The sequence below is a fragment of the Asterias amurensis genome, chromosome 12 (genome assembly GCF_032118995.1).
Source record: "Asterias amurensis chromosome 12, ASM3211899v1".
NCBI lineage: Eukaryota > Metazoa > Echinodermata > Asteroidea > Forcipulatida > Asteriidae > Asterias > Asterias amurensis.
The window spans coordinates 14,335,915-14,349,284 of NC_092659.1; the positions used below are offsets into that span (position 1 = coordinate 14,335,915).

General features: G+C 36.5%; 1 protein-coding gene across 2 annotated transcripts in view; it reads left to right on the forward strand.

Moving 5' to 3' along the window:
* Nucleotides 1-10,728, forward strand: part of LOC139945217 (anosmin-1-like) — a 47,497-nt gene extending 36,769 nt beyond the window's left edge. Inside the window, exons 8-13 of one of the 2 annotated variants that reach the window (XM_071942523.1) lie at nt 662-820; nt 1,337-1,431; nt 2,152-2,199; nt 4,723-4,894; nt 5,675-5,898; nt 6,405-10,728. In XM_071942523.1, the coding sequence (XP_071798624.1) occupies nt 662-820; nt 1,337-1,431; nt 2,152-2,199; nt 4,723-4,894; nt 5,675-5,898; nt 6,405-6,728 (1,022 nt within the window). In that variant the 3' untranslated portion in view covers nt 6,729-10,728. The remainder of the gene's footprint in view (nt 1-661; nt 821-1,336; nt 1,432-2,151; nt 2,200-4,722; nt 4,895-5,674; nt 5,899-6,404) is intronic. The other variant, XM_071942524.1, reaches the window with a different exon arrangement.
* Nucleotides 10,729-13,370: the final 2,642 nt, after the last annotated feature.

Consider the following 13,370-nt stretch of genomic DNA (forward strand, 5'->3'; position numbering starts at 1 on the left):
AACCCAAGTGCCTATGTTTACAAACAAACAACAACACCCATAGGCCTACACTCTTGATGTGTTGAGATGTAGAACACAGAGTCACTCTAACAGGTTTATTCCACGTACTGCATCTCTTTGGAACTCCTTGCCTGGTGGATGTTCCCCTCCCCCCCCCACTTGTGTCCTTAAGCAAGACACATTACCATTGCTTCGTCCTTCGGATGGGACGTAAAGCAGTTGGTCCATGTGTTGTATAAATGCATGTAAAAGAACCCAGTGCACTTATCGAAAAGAGAAGGGGTTCGCCCCGGTGTTCCTGGCTGGATTGGCAGCATATTGCGCCACAGCACCTTGTAAACCATTACATGGTGCTTAAGGATTAGGTCTTATATCTCAAAATTCGCCCCACTCCTTGCAGTAATAATACCTGGCGCTTTGTATCCTTTGGTAAAAGGCGCGTTATAAATACGGTTATTATTATTATTCTACAATCTGGACTGTTTTAAGAGGAATATCAGTTCCTGCCTCCAGCTCTATTGAGTTTTTGTCATGTTTAATAGTTTTCTTCTTGTAGCCCCTTACCTAGAGTGGCTGACCTAGAGTGGCTTTAAACCTTGTTTTGGGCAAACTTGCATAAAAAACAAAAACAAAACCCAACGATTTCCTTTTTTCATTTCAGGACTGGCAGACTCTCCTCACGTCCCGAAACCAATCGACCCCTTACCAGGCCCAGGTGAGGCAGGGGAGATACCCGGTGAACCCAGAGACGTGACGCCGGAAGATCCCTATTGGGAGTCGGGAGTTCTCAAGTGCCGCATCTCGTGGAAGAAACCCAAAGGTTAGTCTCTTCTCAAGGTGCTTTTTTAGTTATTTTATTTTTTATTCTGGTCCTCGAAAAAGGTTCACTCAAAACTCATTCTTGAGGCGAAATAATTAAAAAGTTTGAACGTTTTTCCTAGTTGGACCCACTTAGTGAAACTGTGAAAGGAATTACATCTGAGGTTAATTTTAGCCTCCCCCCCCCCCAAAAAAAAAATGTAAAAAAATTAACAAAGAACAATAACAGTCAATCTTTTTTCTCTCGATCCTACCATGATGGTACGCTGCTGTCTGAACCTAGGTCCAAAAACACTAACACGGATAAAGCCATCTCTGGCCTGAAACTGTGGAATAAGCAATGCCATCTCGCGTTAGATCACTGGACACCATTTCTTCATTCAAAAACAACTTTAAAAATCACCTCTTTCTGGTTGCTCTTTAAATGTAGTTGTTTTTCATTGCTTCTTGTTGCTATTAAGCGCCATGATCTAGATGGAATGGAATACCTTAATATTTTCTTTGCTTCATTTTACAGGATTTGAGGAAACAGTCAACCGTTTCATGGTGCACTGGCAACCTATGGGATGTGCTCAGGACTATGAAAATAGTACCAAGTCGGCTACAACACATGTAAGTATTTCACAATGCTTGATCGAAACCCCCCAATTCCTCCAAAATATTGTCTCATTGTTGTAGCCGAGTTTGATGGATTCAATAATTTCAAATACCAAGCCAGCACTGCTGGTGCCAAACTAGTTGTATCACAGACTACGGTTAATGACCTGGGGGTAAGGTGGGAAAACCAAGTAATTAATTAATATAGTTTTACAACACTTCATATTTTCCTTGGCAACCCTTTGTCTTTATAACACACAAGCGGACATCTATTTCGTGTAGACTTTTTAGCTGGTGTCCAACGAATTATACATTTCCAATTTCACCTTTATCTTCTTTTAAAATTAACTGAGGAAATCAGGGCCCGGTTATATGGAGCTGCTTAACTAAGCACAAAATAAACATGCTTACCAGATTAAGGTTACCAACCAAAATACAATCTCACATGTAGCATATATACTACATATATGTGGCTGGTATCCTGCTTAGTTTTTACTTAGCTGAATTTGTTTAAGCAGTATTTTCTGTTTTAAGCAGCTCTAGTAAATTGGGCCCAGATGACAGACGTTCATTAAACAAAATAATTTGGTGACATTCTTACTGCAATCTTGATCCTGTTTTCTGGGACATGGGTTTACTTGTTTCCTATCATCAATTTTTCCCCTTGCTTTCATTCCTTTGGTCGTATCCTTCTCTTGTCTCACAAATGTTTTTTCCTGCCTCCGGCCCGCTCAGGCAAACGCCTTATTTCCCCAGTACCCGGAAAAGGTGGCCACAACACATGTAAGTTTCTTTGCCCTGATATAACCAAAGCCTCTCTCACCAACTGCACGATGTGAAGTACTGACGTGAACTGCAAGTTTTACCATGTACCTGCCAGTTAATGTGTGCATGAATTTACCAAGCTGACCTTTTCATCCATTCTTTATCTTTATTTCACCATCACGTCATCTATTAATCTCATTTTTGTCTGTTTATATTTGGTGTATCCTTAACCCTCGAAGAATGCCTTGTATTAATAAATACACTTAACACCATGCATTTGAAGCTGTGAATTACTCTATGCCTTGGATAACACATAGGCCATGGAGGTGCCTTTTAAAAGTTTCCCATAGACTTTGAAGTGCCCTTAGTCACGTCTCAGTCGAATTTTCCAGGCCTTATACTTCTTTCTCAAAATGGTTAATAAAAATTCTTAAAACATTGACTGCAGTCTATTCATACACAATTCATGTTCAAAGTTGACATTTGTGACTTTATTTATGTCGCAACTTGAAGCATTTAAAGCCATTATACACTTTCGGTAAACGGTATTGTCCAAGTCCCACACTTCGTGTATCACAACTTATGTATAAAACAACAAACCTGTGAAAATTTAGGCTCAATCGGTCATCGGAGTCGAGAGAAAATAACGGGAAAACCCACTCTTGTTTCCGTGCGTTTCGCCGTGTCATGACATGTGTTTAAAATAAATCCGTAATTCTCGCTAACGAGAATTTATATTGTTTTACCGTTTTCTCAAAAAGTAAAGCATTTCATGGACTAATATTTCAAGAGAAGTCTTTCACCATTACCTTCTGTAAACCCTGTAAATTATTTGTAAATCTGTGATTTTTTTTCTTTTTTTCCCCTGTACCGAAAGGTTCCAATGGCTTTAACTGATATAATTTTATGGTCACGTGGTGTGTTGTAACCAAGACAAATCCTGATATATGCTTAAATACGGATGGGTTAATTTTCACAGCCACATACATTGCTAGGGTTGAATATGTTTTTAGAAAAATATCTTGCTTGTGTTTTTTAACATCGAATTTATGTAAAGATACTACAAAACTTACATCGGTGGTTTGTGGTTTTGTAGATGGGTTGCAATGTTAGGTAAATTTAGTGTGATGTACAGTTCGCGCACATTCCACAAAACTCATTGCACGATTGGTTGGACTATTCGGCTGTAATAATTTGAGCGCTTGACGCGCCTGCAAGCTAACGTACAGTTTGCCCGTAGATATGGCGTCTTTTTGGAACTATCTATAGCACAACATGTTTTGTAATAATGACGAAACATTTTTTTTGTCAAAAGACAGACAAATGTCTTGTTTTTAACTGATTCTTGTTCCAGTTTGTGTCTCAAATTTGCACTGTACAACTTTTAGTGATGTTTTTGCTAGACGCGAATGTCAAAGTGTCATTTTAATGTTACTCGCAAATATTGTTGTATTGCTTTAAAATCACTGTGAGTTTGTTGAAGAATAAGTATCGTTGTGGTCCCATTTTCTCTCACTTTATGTCAGTTTGAAAGCACTTTTAATACACGTAGTTAAGTTCCAGTGACACAGCTTTCACTCTTATTAGTGGTTTTCTGGCCAAATGCCAGCTAAAACACCTGAGGACCAGTCAGAATTCACTCCAAGTTGTCTTGGCTACTTAAAAGTTTGGAAAACAGCTCTATTTAATATGAACCATGGACTAGTCAAAAAGAGCTGGCAGATTAGTGATAAGATAGCTAACTGGTCCTGCTGGCTTGTCATTGAAAACGTTTCAGAGTTTTTGTGATTTATGTTTTTATGTGGGACTTTGATAAAGTGGAAAGATAGTGAGTCAACTGTATCTAGATTTGCCACTTAAGGCAATGTTTCTTAAATCTCTCATCAATTTGAAGATGTGCATGCGATAACAAAAGTGTAATTGCATGTACTGTATGAACGTTAAATGTCAATAAGACAATAACACGTTTTTTTTTTATCCACAGACTACATTCTAATGAGCATGAGGAAACCATTCAAAATATTAATTTTTTAACAAGACAACCCTATTTGAGAATAGATTAATATAAAATGATAGGTTGAATTGCACTGGAACAATCCATCAAATTTCCTTAAAAGTAGCTAAAAGTTTAAACTGGTAAAAACACCAAACAAACAATCAACCATCACAATACCATTAAGAATGTGAGTTATGTACACATTGTTGATAGAAAATCCATACAGATCATAGCAGGGTGTAAAAAAAAAAAAAAAAATACTTTTGAAAAGTACTGGGCAGATCCAAAAAACAAATCCAAATAGCTCTAAGCCTAGGGATAATTGCAAATTCAATAATCTAATATGAATGATAGCTGCTGATTGGCTGTTTAAGAATTGTTCGCCTATGAGCTTGAACTCAGCTGTAAAGTACGTATTACTTGACCCGTTTAGAAAACTCTGAATGAAATTCGGAATGAGTGTGCCAAGAATGACTAAATCCCCATTACAGGAAACCTTTGCTTTCCCAAAATTTATACAATTTCCTTTTTTTCCGTCTCAACAGAACCGCCATTTCGACATCTACAACTTGATGTTTGACTGCCAGTATCGGGTAAAATTAGTAGCTGTATCAGATACACGCCTGAGGAGTAATGGAACTAGTATTCGTTTCTACACGCCAGCCTGTAACGCGTTGAAGGTCAAAGGTCGGGTGAAACCAGTTTGCCCCACACCAGGTACGATATTGAGTGTAAATCTGCTAATTTTGGATGCCTTTAATACTATGCTCTTGAGATCAAACCCCGCTTTGGGCTTAAGCTCCATTCAGCAAGGCCACTTTGAAAGCATACACTTTCAGTATGGCAATTCAGACAGTGCCTAAACCAGAGCCTAGCTGAGGATAAAGGTTGAAGACATAGCCCAGGCCTAAGCCATAGCTAAGAGACAAGTCCTAGCCGGAGACAAGGCCTAAGCCAGAGCAAAGGCCTAGCCGGAGACCAGGCCTAAGCCAGAGCCAAGGCCTAGCCGGAGACCGGTCTGAGGCCATGAGCTGAGGTTTAAACCACGGTTTTGATAATGGCTACAAAAAGAGGTTTATATCAGAAATAGTCTGGTACCTTTAACCAGCTTTGATATGTACAGTGAGCTTAATCATGTACAGCAGTCGGGGAACTTTCAACTCATTTCCACTAACACATTTTCACAAATGACAGAACTACATTATAATGCATATTGCATAAAAGACGGGGAAAAAATAAACTAGCTGGAAAGCGCGTGGAGGCGGAAGCCTAAAATAAGCCAGGTAGCTTCTAGTGGCTTGCCTTAACATAACAAAATCAAAACTTATAACAACTTACAACATTGTACACCGTATAGGATTTCAACTATTATCTACTCCGCGGCAGTAGACTAAAGCAAGACAGTTCTCTAAGAACAAACTCTACCTGGCAAGTAGATACACACATGGTGTTACCGCAAACCAAATATATATTGTATATCTTTTTTTTCGCTTTCAGTTCCGGACATCCCGAGTGAGCCACAGAATGTTTCATATGTGTTTCTACTGGCTAACACCAACATTACGGCACGCTTCCGATGGGCACCTCCTGCCGTTTCTCTGTATGACATCATAGGTTACAGGGTCGTGTGGGCGGAGCATGCCCAGATCTCGGACACTCTATTTGGGGAGGGCTTTCCTTTGCTTTTGATGTCCAAGGCAGAAAGTATCATATTACCAGCGGTAAGATTCAACGTTTGGTAAAATTATCATGTATTGACGTAGGCTTTTATTCTGACGTATGACCCTTCTTTTCTTAGTAACATTTACTAGCCCTTTGGTTGAAAACAGGGATGAGATTGTTCAGACTTTTGACTGAATTCAGACTTTTTATATTGGCCTAGTGAAGAAAATCAGACTATTTTTTTCCACAAAATAAGAAATCCTGCTCATTTGGCTACTTTATAGCGCTTTGGATACCGATTCCAAAAGTTTCTTGGAATATATAATCCCAGGGGTTACCAAACAGTAGAAATGGCATCATTTCAACATAATTTTGAATTTGTTTCCAAGTTTCAGACTTTTTCGTTAGTAATGACTCTTACCCCTGGTTAAAAAGGGCCTTGGAGTTGTTTCTTCATTTATGGTGCCTCTTGATCGTACTTCGTAAAGGAGTTACTTTTGTTTGACGTACAAAGTTCACATGTGTTTCAACAATTTCACTTTTTAATTACATTTTACACATGCAGAGAAAGAAAAACTATGATATTGAGAACTTAAAGACTGGTACACGGTACGGGGTTCAGATCCAAGCACTGACAAACAGGAGTGGCGGTGCAGTGGCCTACGAGGACCTTAAAACGCCAAGGATCCAGCCCAGTCCTCCGCAAAACTTTGTGCCAACGGCGACCGTTGTCACCGACCTCATGGGGAGAATTTCAACTCAGAGCAATGCGGTGCAGACCGACCAGGAGGGTCACTCGGGGACGAGGTCGTGGCACGAGACATCAAAATGGACATTGAGTCTGGTGCTCTTTCTCTCCTGCCTCATGCATCTGTTAATACTCAGATGATGAAGTCAAGGCTCAAGATCAGAGGGTGTTTTTTTTTGTAAAACTGGGGTTGGGAAAGTCTGGATTCATGGTAATTTATTTGTAAACATTCTGAACTGCTTATAGGTTTTTTTACAGAAAGGGGAGGGAGCTAGGGTTTAAATGGCTGTATGACTAAGTTTTCAAAACAAGGATTTATGCCTGGTCTGGTTTCCTGCTTATTCACTTGATCTGAATTAATCGTAAAGATTTGATGATCGTTTTTCAGTGCATGATTATATGAGACCTTGTCTGTCAAAAATAGCATGGTCCCTTCATGGTTTGGGCAACCACACCACTGGGATTTGAAAGTTGACCATGGGCTGCAAGACTAGCTGTCTAAAATCTTTGTATTACGGGTACAGTTATACACTGTTTAATTTTTCTTCGGAAAGTTATCAGCCATTTGCCCTGAGACTGTTAGTCAGTATCAGTTTATATTTATTATTAATCCACTTTTCATGGAGCTTTTTAAGCATTAATTTTTTTGTGTGATCTGCGGCAATAAAATACCATGAATTGAGATTTATATTTTTTAAGGGTTGGGTTTAGTACACAGTTCTTTGTGCCTCACACAAATACCAACTTTTTTCGTTGGTATTATATTTAAAAATGTACAGTTCAATATGCATTTGTAATTTAAAGGGCTGAATGTGTTATTGTTGCATTGTAAATTGTTTATTGTATTATATTGTACACTTAAGCACCTGTACAAAATCAGAACCATTATATAACTTTGTCATGTTTTAAATATGATTATATTGTATATTTTATGAGTTTTTTTTTGTCCTTTTTATATTTTTGGTTGTTTGTCATATAGTCGTATGTTTTTGTTCCCATCTGATGCCTTATGGATGTTTTCTGTTAATTTGTTTTAATTTGTTTTCAACAACTGTAGACTGGTGCTCTGGTTTCACTTTACTGTAAGAAACTGAATAAGGGTCAGGATTCCAGATAAATAAAACCTTCATGTCTAGTTTCTTTTTCTTCTTCTCTCACTTTAAAAGACAAGCATTATTGTGTTATTCATAACTCAAAAACTACTTATGTTTCGGCAACAAAACTTGAAACTCGTCCTCATTTTTGATCTACAAAATCCTGATCTAAGATTAACTGTTGAAACGTAAAAAGAGCAAAGAGTAAGCCAGCATCAATTGTTACGTAGTAACTACTCCAAATTGTGAGTATTTTTCTTTGTATCGCGGGAAATCCTTTCATCTTTTTGAAATGTACTATATTTATTAAATTTATCTTTGTACTCTTTTTTACTCCTCTATTCCTTAAAAACAAGGGGAAAAGCGAGAGAAAACCGGCATAGGTTGAAATTATCACCACATTTTAAACAAAAGTTTAGTTATGTTATATGGATCAAACATAACATTAGAACTTTTTTTTTTGCGAGATGGTAACTTGGCAATACTGACAGTACCAACTCCAATCTCAAGTTAACTTTTTAAAATACTTTTTAAGGAGGAAATCTTTTCTAAAAGTTGAATATTCGTAATGAGACATCCATCACATCTCAAAACTCTATAAGTCATGTCTGTCATTTCTTGAAATGCCAAAGGTGTGTTTGAGCTTGTACTTTAAAAAGAGATGTTTTCAACTGAATACATTTTTTAAAGTCACATTTTCCCTATTTAAAAAAAAAAAAAACTCTTTGCCTTACCTCAGATTTTGGACGACAGTTTTGAATGTGCTGGGGTCGATTTCACGAAGAGTTGGGACTAGTCCTAACTTAGGACTAGTCATAGGAGATATACAAAATGTGTAGCTAGTCCTAAGCTAGGACGAGTATTTTGTTAAGACCAGTCTTAACTCTTTGTGAAATCCACCCCATATGAATAAAACTGTGTATTTTTGTTGTAATTCTTTCTGCTGTCTATCAAGTTAAACAGCACAATGTTTGTGAAAGTAATTTAAAATTTGTTTTGGTTTATATTGGACACAAACCAGTGACAGTAGAACTGTGTTTTTCTACAATTGTTGCTGAATTTTATTTTGTTATAACAGTTCCTGATTCTTTTATGCTAATGAGCTGTCATCTAAGAGCCCTTTGATTGGTTGGTTACTGCAGCATTTATGTTCTTTCACCAATGGGAACAGGCAGAGGTATCATGCAAATAACTTGTTCATGTGTTCATCCGAATGTATTTGGTGGAGATTTGTTGAGTCTGCATAATAGTACAAACTTCCATAGAGTTATATATAAGAACTAGAGGGCGCACTGGCCTGTATACGCGACCCGGCATGCGCGCAGGCGGCCATTATCAAAGTTGAACAAACGTGCATTGCTAAGGGTGTGTTCGTGCGGCCATTTTGTAAGTTGAGAAAACAGCATCGCGTAGCCTTCAATAAACACAAACTCCAACGTGTGTTTCTTATTAAATACGCGTACAGAATAACGCGTGCGTGTCTCCTTGCGGTCCCGTGGCGTTTGTGCAAGAAGCATTACCAGTGCTCCCTCTAGTTCTTATATATAACTCTATGCAAACTTCACATTCAGCTGAAAACTAAAAATAACAAAGTGTGTAAAAAGAAAACAGTAGTATGTACAAAGATATATTTATAATCTCTGTAAAACAAAATGCATGAAGTTTTGAAAAGTCGTTTTATTTTTTACTGTTATCGATATGCAATCACTGCATGCCTATCAAGAATATGTGTATTACGTATATGTGTTGCCTTCATTATGTGTTACTATGCATTTCATGTTATTCATTACTTGTAAGTAGAAGGAAAGAAGATGTTGCTGAAAACATTGATTTTCTTTTAATCGATATTTTTTATCTTTATTGTATTGATGTTGTACCCACCAGCGTAACAAATTTTGTTTAAATTATCTCTTGGTAACGTCTCAGTTTATTTATTTAAAGAAATTGGTGGAATATTGACAAAACAGAAGTGATTTTTTACTCTTCTTTGACAGTTGAAACCACCCGCCTTATAGAAAACCTTTTGTTCCATATTTTGCTTGAAAACACTGTGTTTATTCCTGGAATGCAGTCGTTGTGTGTGGCACTATTTTAGAAAAGTAAGCATTTTTCTAAAGCCAATTGCTAAAAAAAAAATCATTCACTTTTTGGCTGGTATCCTTAATGAAAGAAAAACAAATGAAAACACGTTTTTTCACAAGTGCTTCTTGAAAAATAATCTTGGAAAAAAAAAGAAAACCCAGAGAAATCATCAATATATTCAAGCACTAAGACAAACATAAGACAATGTTTTGAGAGAAGAAAAAAAAAGGACTTTCTCAGTTCACGATGCACTGTAATCTGTACAACAGTAAACTGTGTCAGTTAAACAGATTTCTGGATTCGTACATTTTTTTGTTTTAGTGAAATGTGGTGACAACTTCTAATCATTTCAATTTGTTACTTGGTTCCCAAATGAGTTTTTTTTTTTATTCAGTGATATCTTGTTGTTGAAATGTACTTTTTGTGACTGACTCAGGATTGATGAAAAGAAGTTCCTTTAAAAAAATATACTTAAATGTACTTAAGACACTTAAGACAAATTATCTTCACGTTTTTGGTCCAACTCTTGATCACTCTTTGTTTTGTAAAGTTACTATTTTTTCCCAAACAGCCTGTGTCGACTTGATGACATCTTGAAGTATGTCGTCCAATTTGTTCATATTTGGTAGTTTAATTGTTTTTTGAATTTTTGCACAGTTTCTTTTTTTCTTCATACCGCTCCCCAATACCAAAACGTGTGTTTATTGTCAGGTTAAAAATGTCCAACAAACTTTAAGGCCAGATTTCTTTAAGTACGATGTACCTTACATGTATGATTCATATTTTAAAATTAGGGGACAAGTAGTAAGTTAGGAGTACAATCATAGAAATAGAACTGGGGCCCAACTTCCTAGAGCTGCTTTAGCAGAAATTATAGCTTAAAGGAACACGTTGCCTCGGATCAGTCGAGTTGGTCTTTGAAAAGCGTTTGTAATTGTTGTTATAAAATGCATATGGGTAGAAAGATGATGTAAAAGTAGAATACAAAGATCCACACAAACATGCCTCTAAATTGCACGGTTTTCCTTTTACCTCGTCGACTAACACGGTCAGCCATTTATGGGAGTCAAATTTTTGACTCCCATAAATGACCGACCGTGTTAGTTCGCACAGTAAAAGGAAAACTACGCAATTTCGAGGCAAATTTGTGTGGATCATTGTATTCTACTTTTAAAACATCTTTCCAACCATATGCATTTTATTAAAAACGGTTTATATACATAGCTTTTTATAGACCAGCTCGTCCGATCCAAGGCAACGTGTTCCTTTAACAAGCTATTTTCTGTAAAGCAAATACAAGCAGGATGGTACTTTGGACATGGTGCTTGGGTGGGTATATTCTGCTAAGCAGAAATTTGTCATGCTTAGCCTCCTTTTTATGCTTATGCAGCTCTGTGAAATTGGCCAGGAGAATTCCTAGTACATCAGTTTCGGGAAAAATACAGCTTTCCTACGATTGTTCGATTTGTTACAGTTTGCCTTACCTTTGTGTCACATGGTATTGGCAAATTTTGTCAAAGCACAGCGTACGGTATTCTTGGTTGTATTTCTAGGGTTTAAAACTTCAGATAAGTTATAAGTAAACAAATATTTCAAAGTGTTATCAATGTATGTAAAAATCATGAAACTTGTGCCTATTTATTGGTTCTCATTATTGGTGAACCCCAACCTTAAAATATCATTGTCAATTTAAACAATCATTGGGGGTTGTGGGGGATACACTTTTGTTTGAGCTCTAACAGTTTTTTTAGAGTTAACAGTTTCTTAGAGTTAACAATTTTTGACCAGACTGAAATTATTTTTATTTTGTTTAAGAAGAAAAAAGAAAGAAAAAAACTTTCCTGGGGGGGGGGGACAACTTTTTTTTGTCATTTTAAATGAATTTTTTTCATTTTGCTATGTTCATTTTGCTTTAGTACAGTGGAAGGGTACAACACGATTTTTATTTTTGGATGGGTTTTGGATGGGCTTTTTTTACAATTTTGCAATGAAAACTTTGTACACTTTTTTAAAACACTTTTTGTATTTATGTTTTATTCAATCAGAAGACAATTTTATGTTGGGGCTGATCAACTGATCAAGTTGAATTTTTATTATAAAACTGTGAGCAGATAAGCTAAGCATGTATCATTTGTTGGTTACCAGTCGATTTATCATACAACATATACACTCATTGGCTGGTAACCTTTTGCATTATTATTTTTTTTTTTTTTAAATATCGTTGAAATTCATGCTTAGAATGAACATCTTGTTCACAGTTTTATGAAATAAAAAACGAGGACCCAATTTCATGATAACTAGTAAGCACAAAAAGCACTTCGCTTAGTGGAAATGAAATACTAGCTGAATCACAATGTTATTCATGATTGCAGTTGGTGAGCAAGGTTTGCATTTTTTGCTTAGCGGCTTTATGACATTGGGCCCAGGTCCCAATTTCATAAAGCTGTTAGCAGAAAATACTGCTTGAATTTGGGCACCAGTCGCAACAGTGTATACTTTATGGAATGTAACCTGTTTTTACTAAGCAAAATTTTCCTGTGCTAAGCAGGTTTTTGTGCTTACAGGCTTTATGAAATTGGGCTCAGGTTTGGAGTTTGTAGAAAGCTTGTTTATAAGACATCACACAACTATTTTCTGTACTCTTTGTTATGCAAAACATAATGTATATGTACATGTACATGTAAATGGAAAAAAACACTGCATTTTGTCTGTTTATTTTTATGACCATACAAACACTAAAAAAACAATAAATCAAATGAAATATTGCACTAAAATGTATTTGAAGGTTGTAAAATTTGTTTCATTATTGTTGTTTTGTTGTTCAATCATTTTTGGGGTGTGATTCCTTGTTTATTGCTGTTCGATGAGCAACGTGTGCACAGTTTTACATGCACCATTTATCTCTGAAACGACCGTGAGACCAGCGCCAAAACTTAGGTAGAATTTAGGGAAGGGGTGCTTAATTTTTGTTAAGGGCACTTCTGGCCAAGTTTAAGTTGAATTTTTCTGAAACAACCTCTTTGCAGCTACAGATAATTTGATGTTAAAAAAATTATGTCTGCATGTCAATGCATGAATACTAGGTTTTAATAACATTGGAATAGTCACAAAATAAACCATTTTACTTTGGTAATTTTCAATCTCGAGCCCAGATTTAAAAAGGGGGGGGGACACGCCCCATGCCACTAAGTTACCACTGATAGGGTTCAAGGAATTTAAAGAATAGACATTTAAATTAGTAGTTCGCATATTACTTTTCAAAAAGAACAGGCAAGTCTTTGGTTTTATAAGTAAACTACAGGGAGCTGTAAATAGCATCAAAATGTCTATTAGTGTTCGCATATCCCTTGCTGGACTCTAGAGGGCAGTAGATTTTGGCATGGAAACGCTCTTTCAACTCGGCCTGATTAGATAGACTAATACATTAAACTTTAGGGTGGTTCAGAAGAAAATAATATCAGAATTACATATTATTTTCATTATTAAAGAGAACAATAGTTTTAAGTACAATTCCAGCAGGAAGAATATCTTCTACATGTCAATATTTGCCGTTAAAATCATTTTATTTTATGCATTATTTGACATTTTTGGGGGGTACATCGTAAAG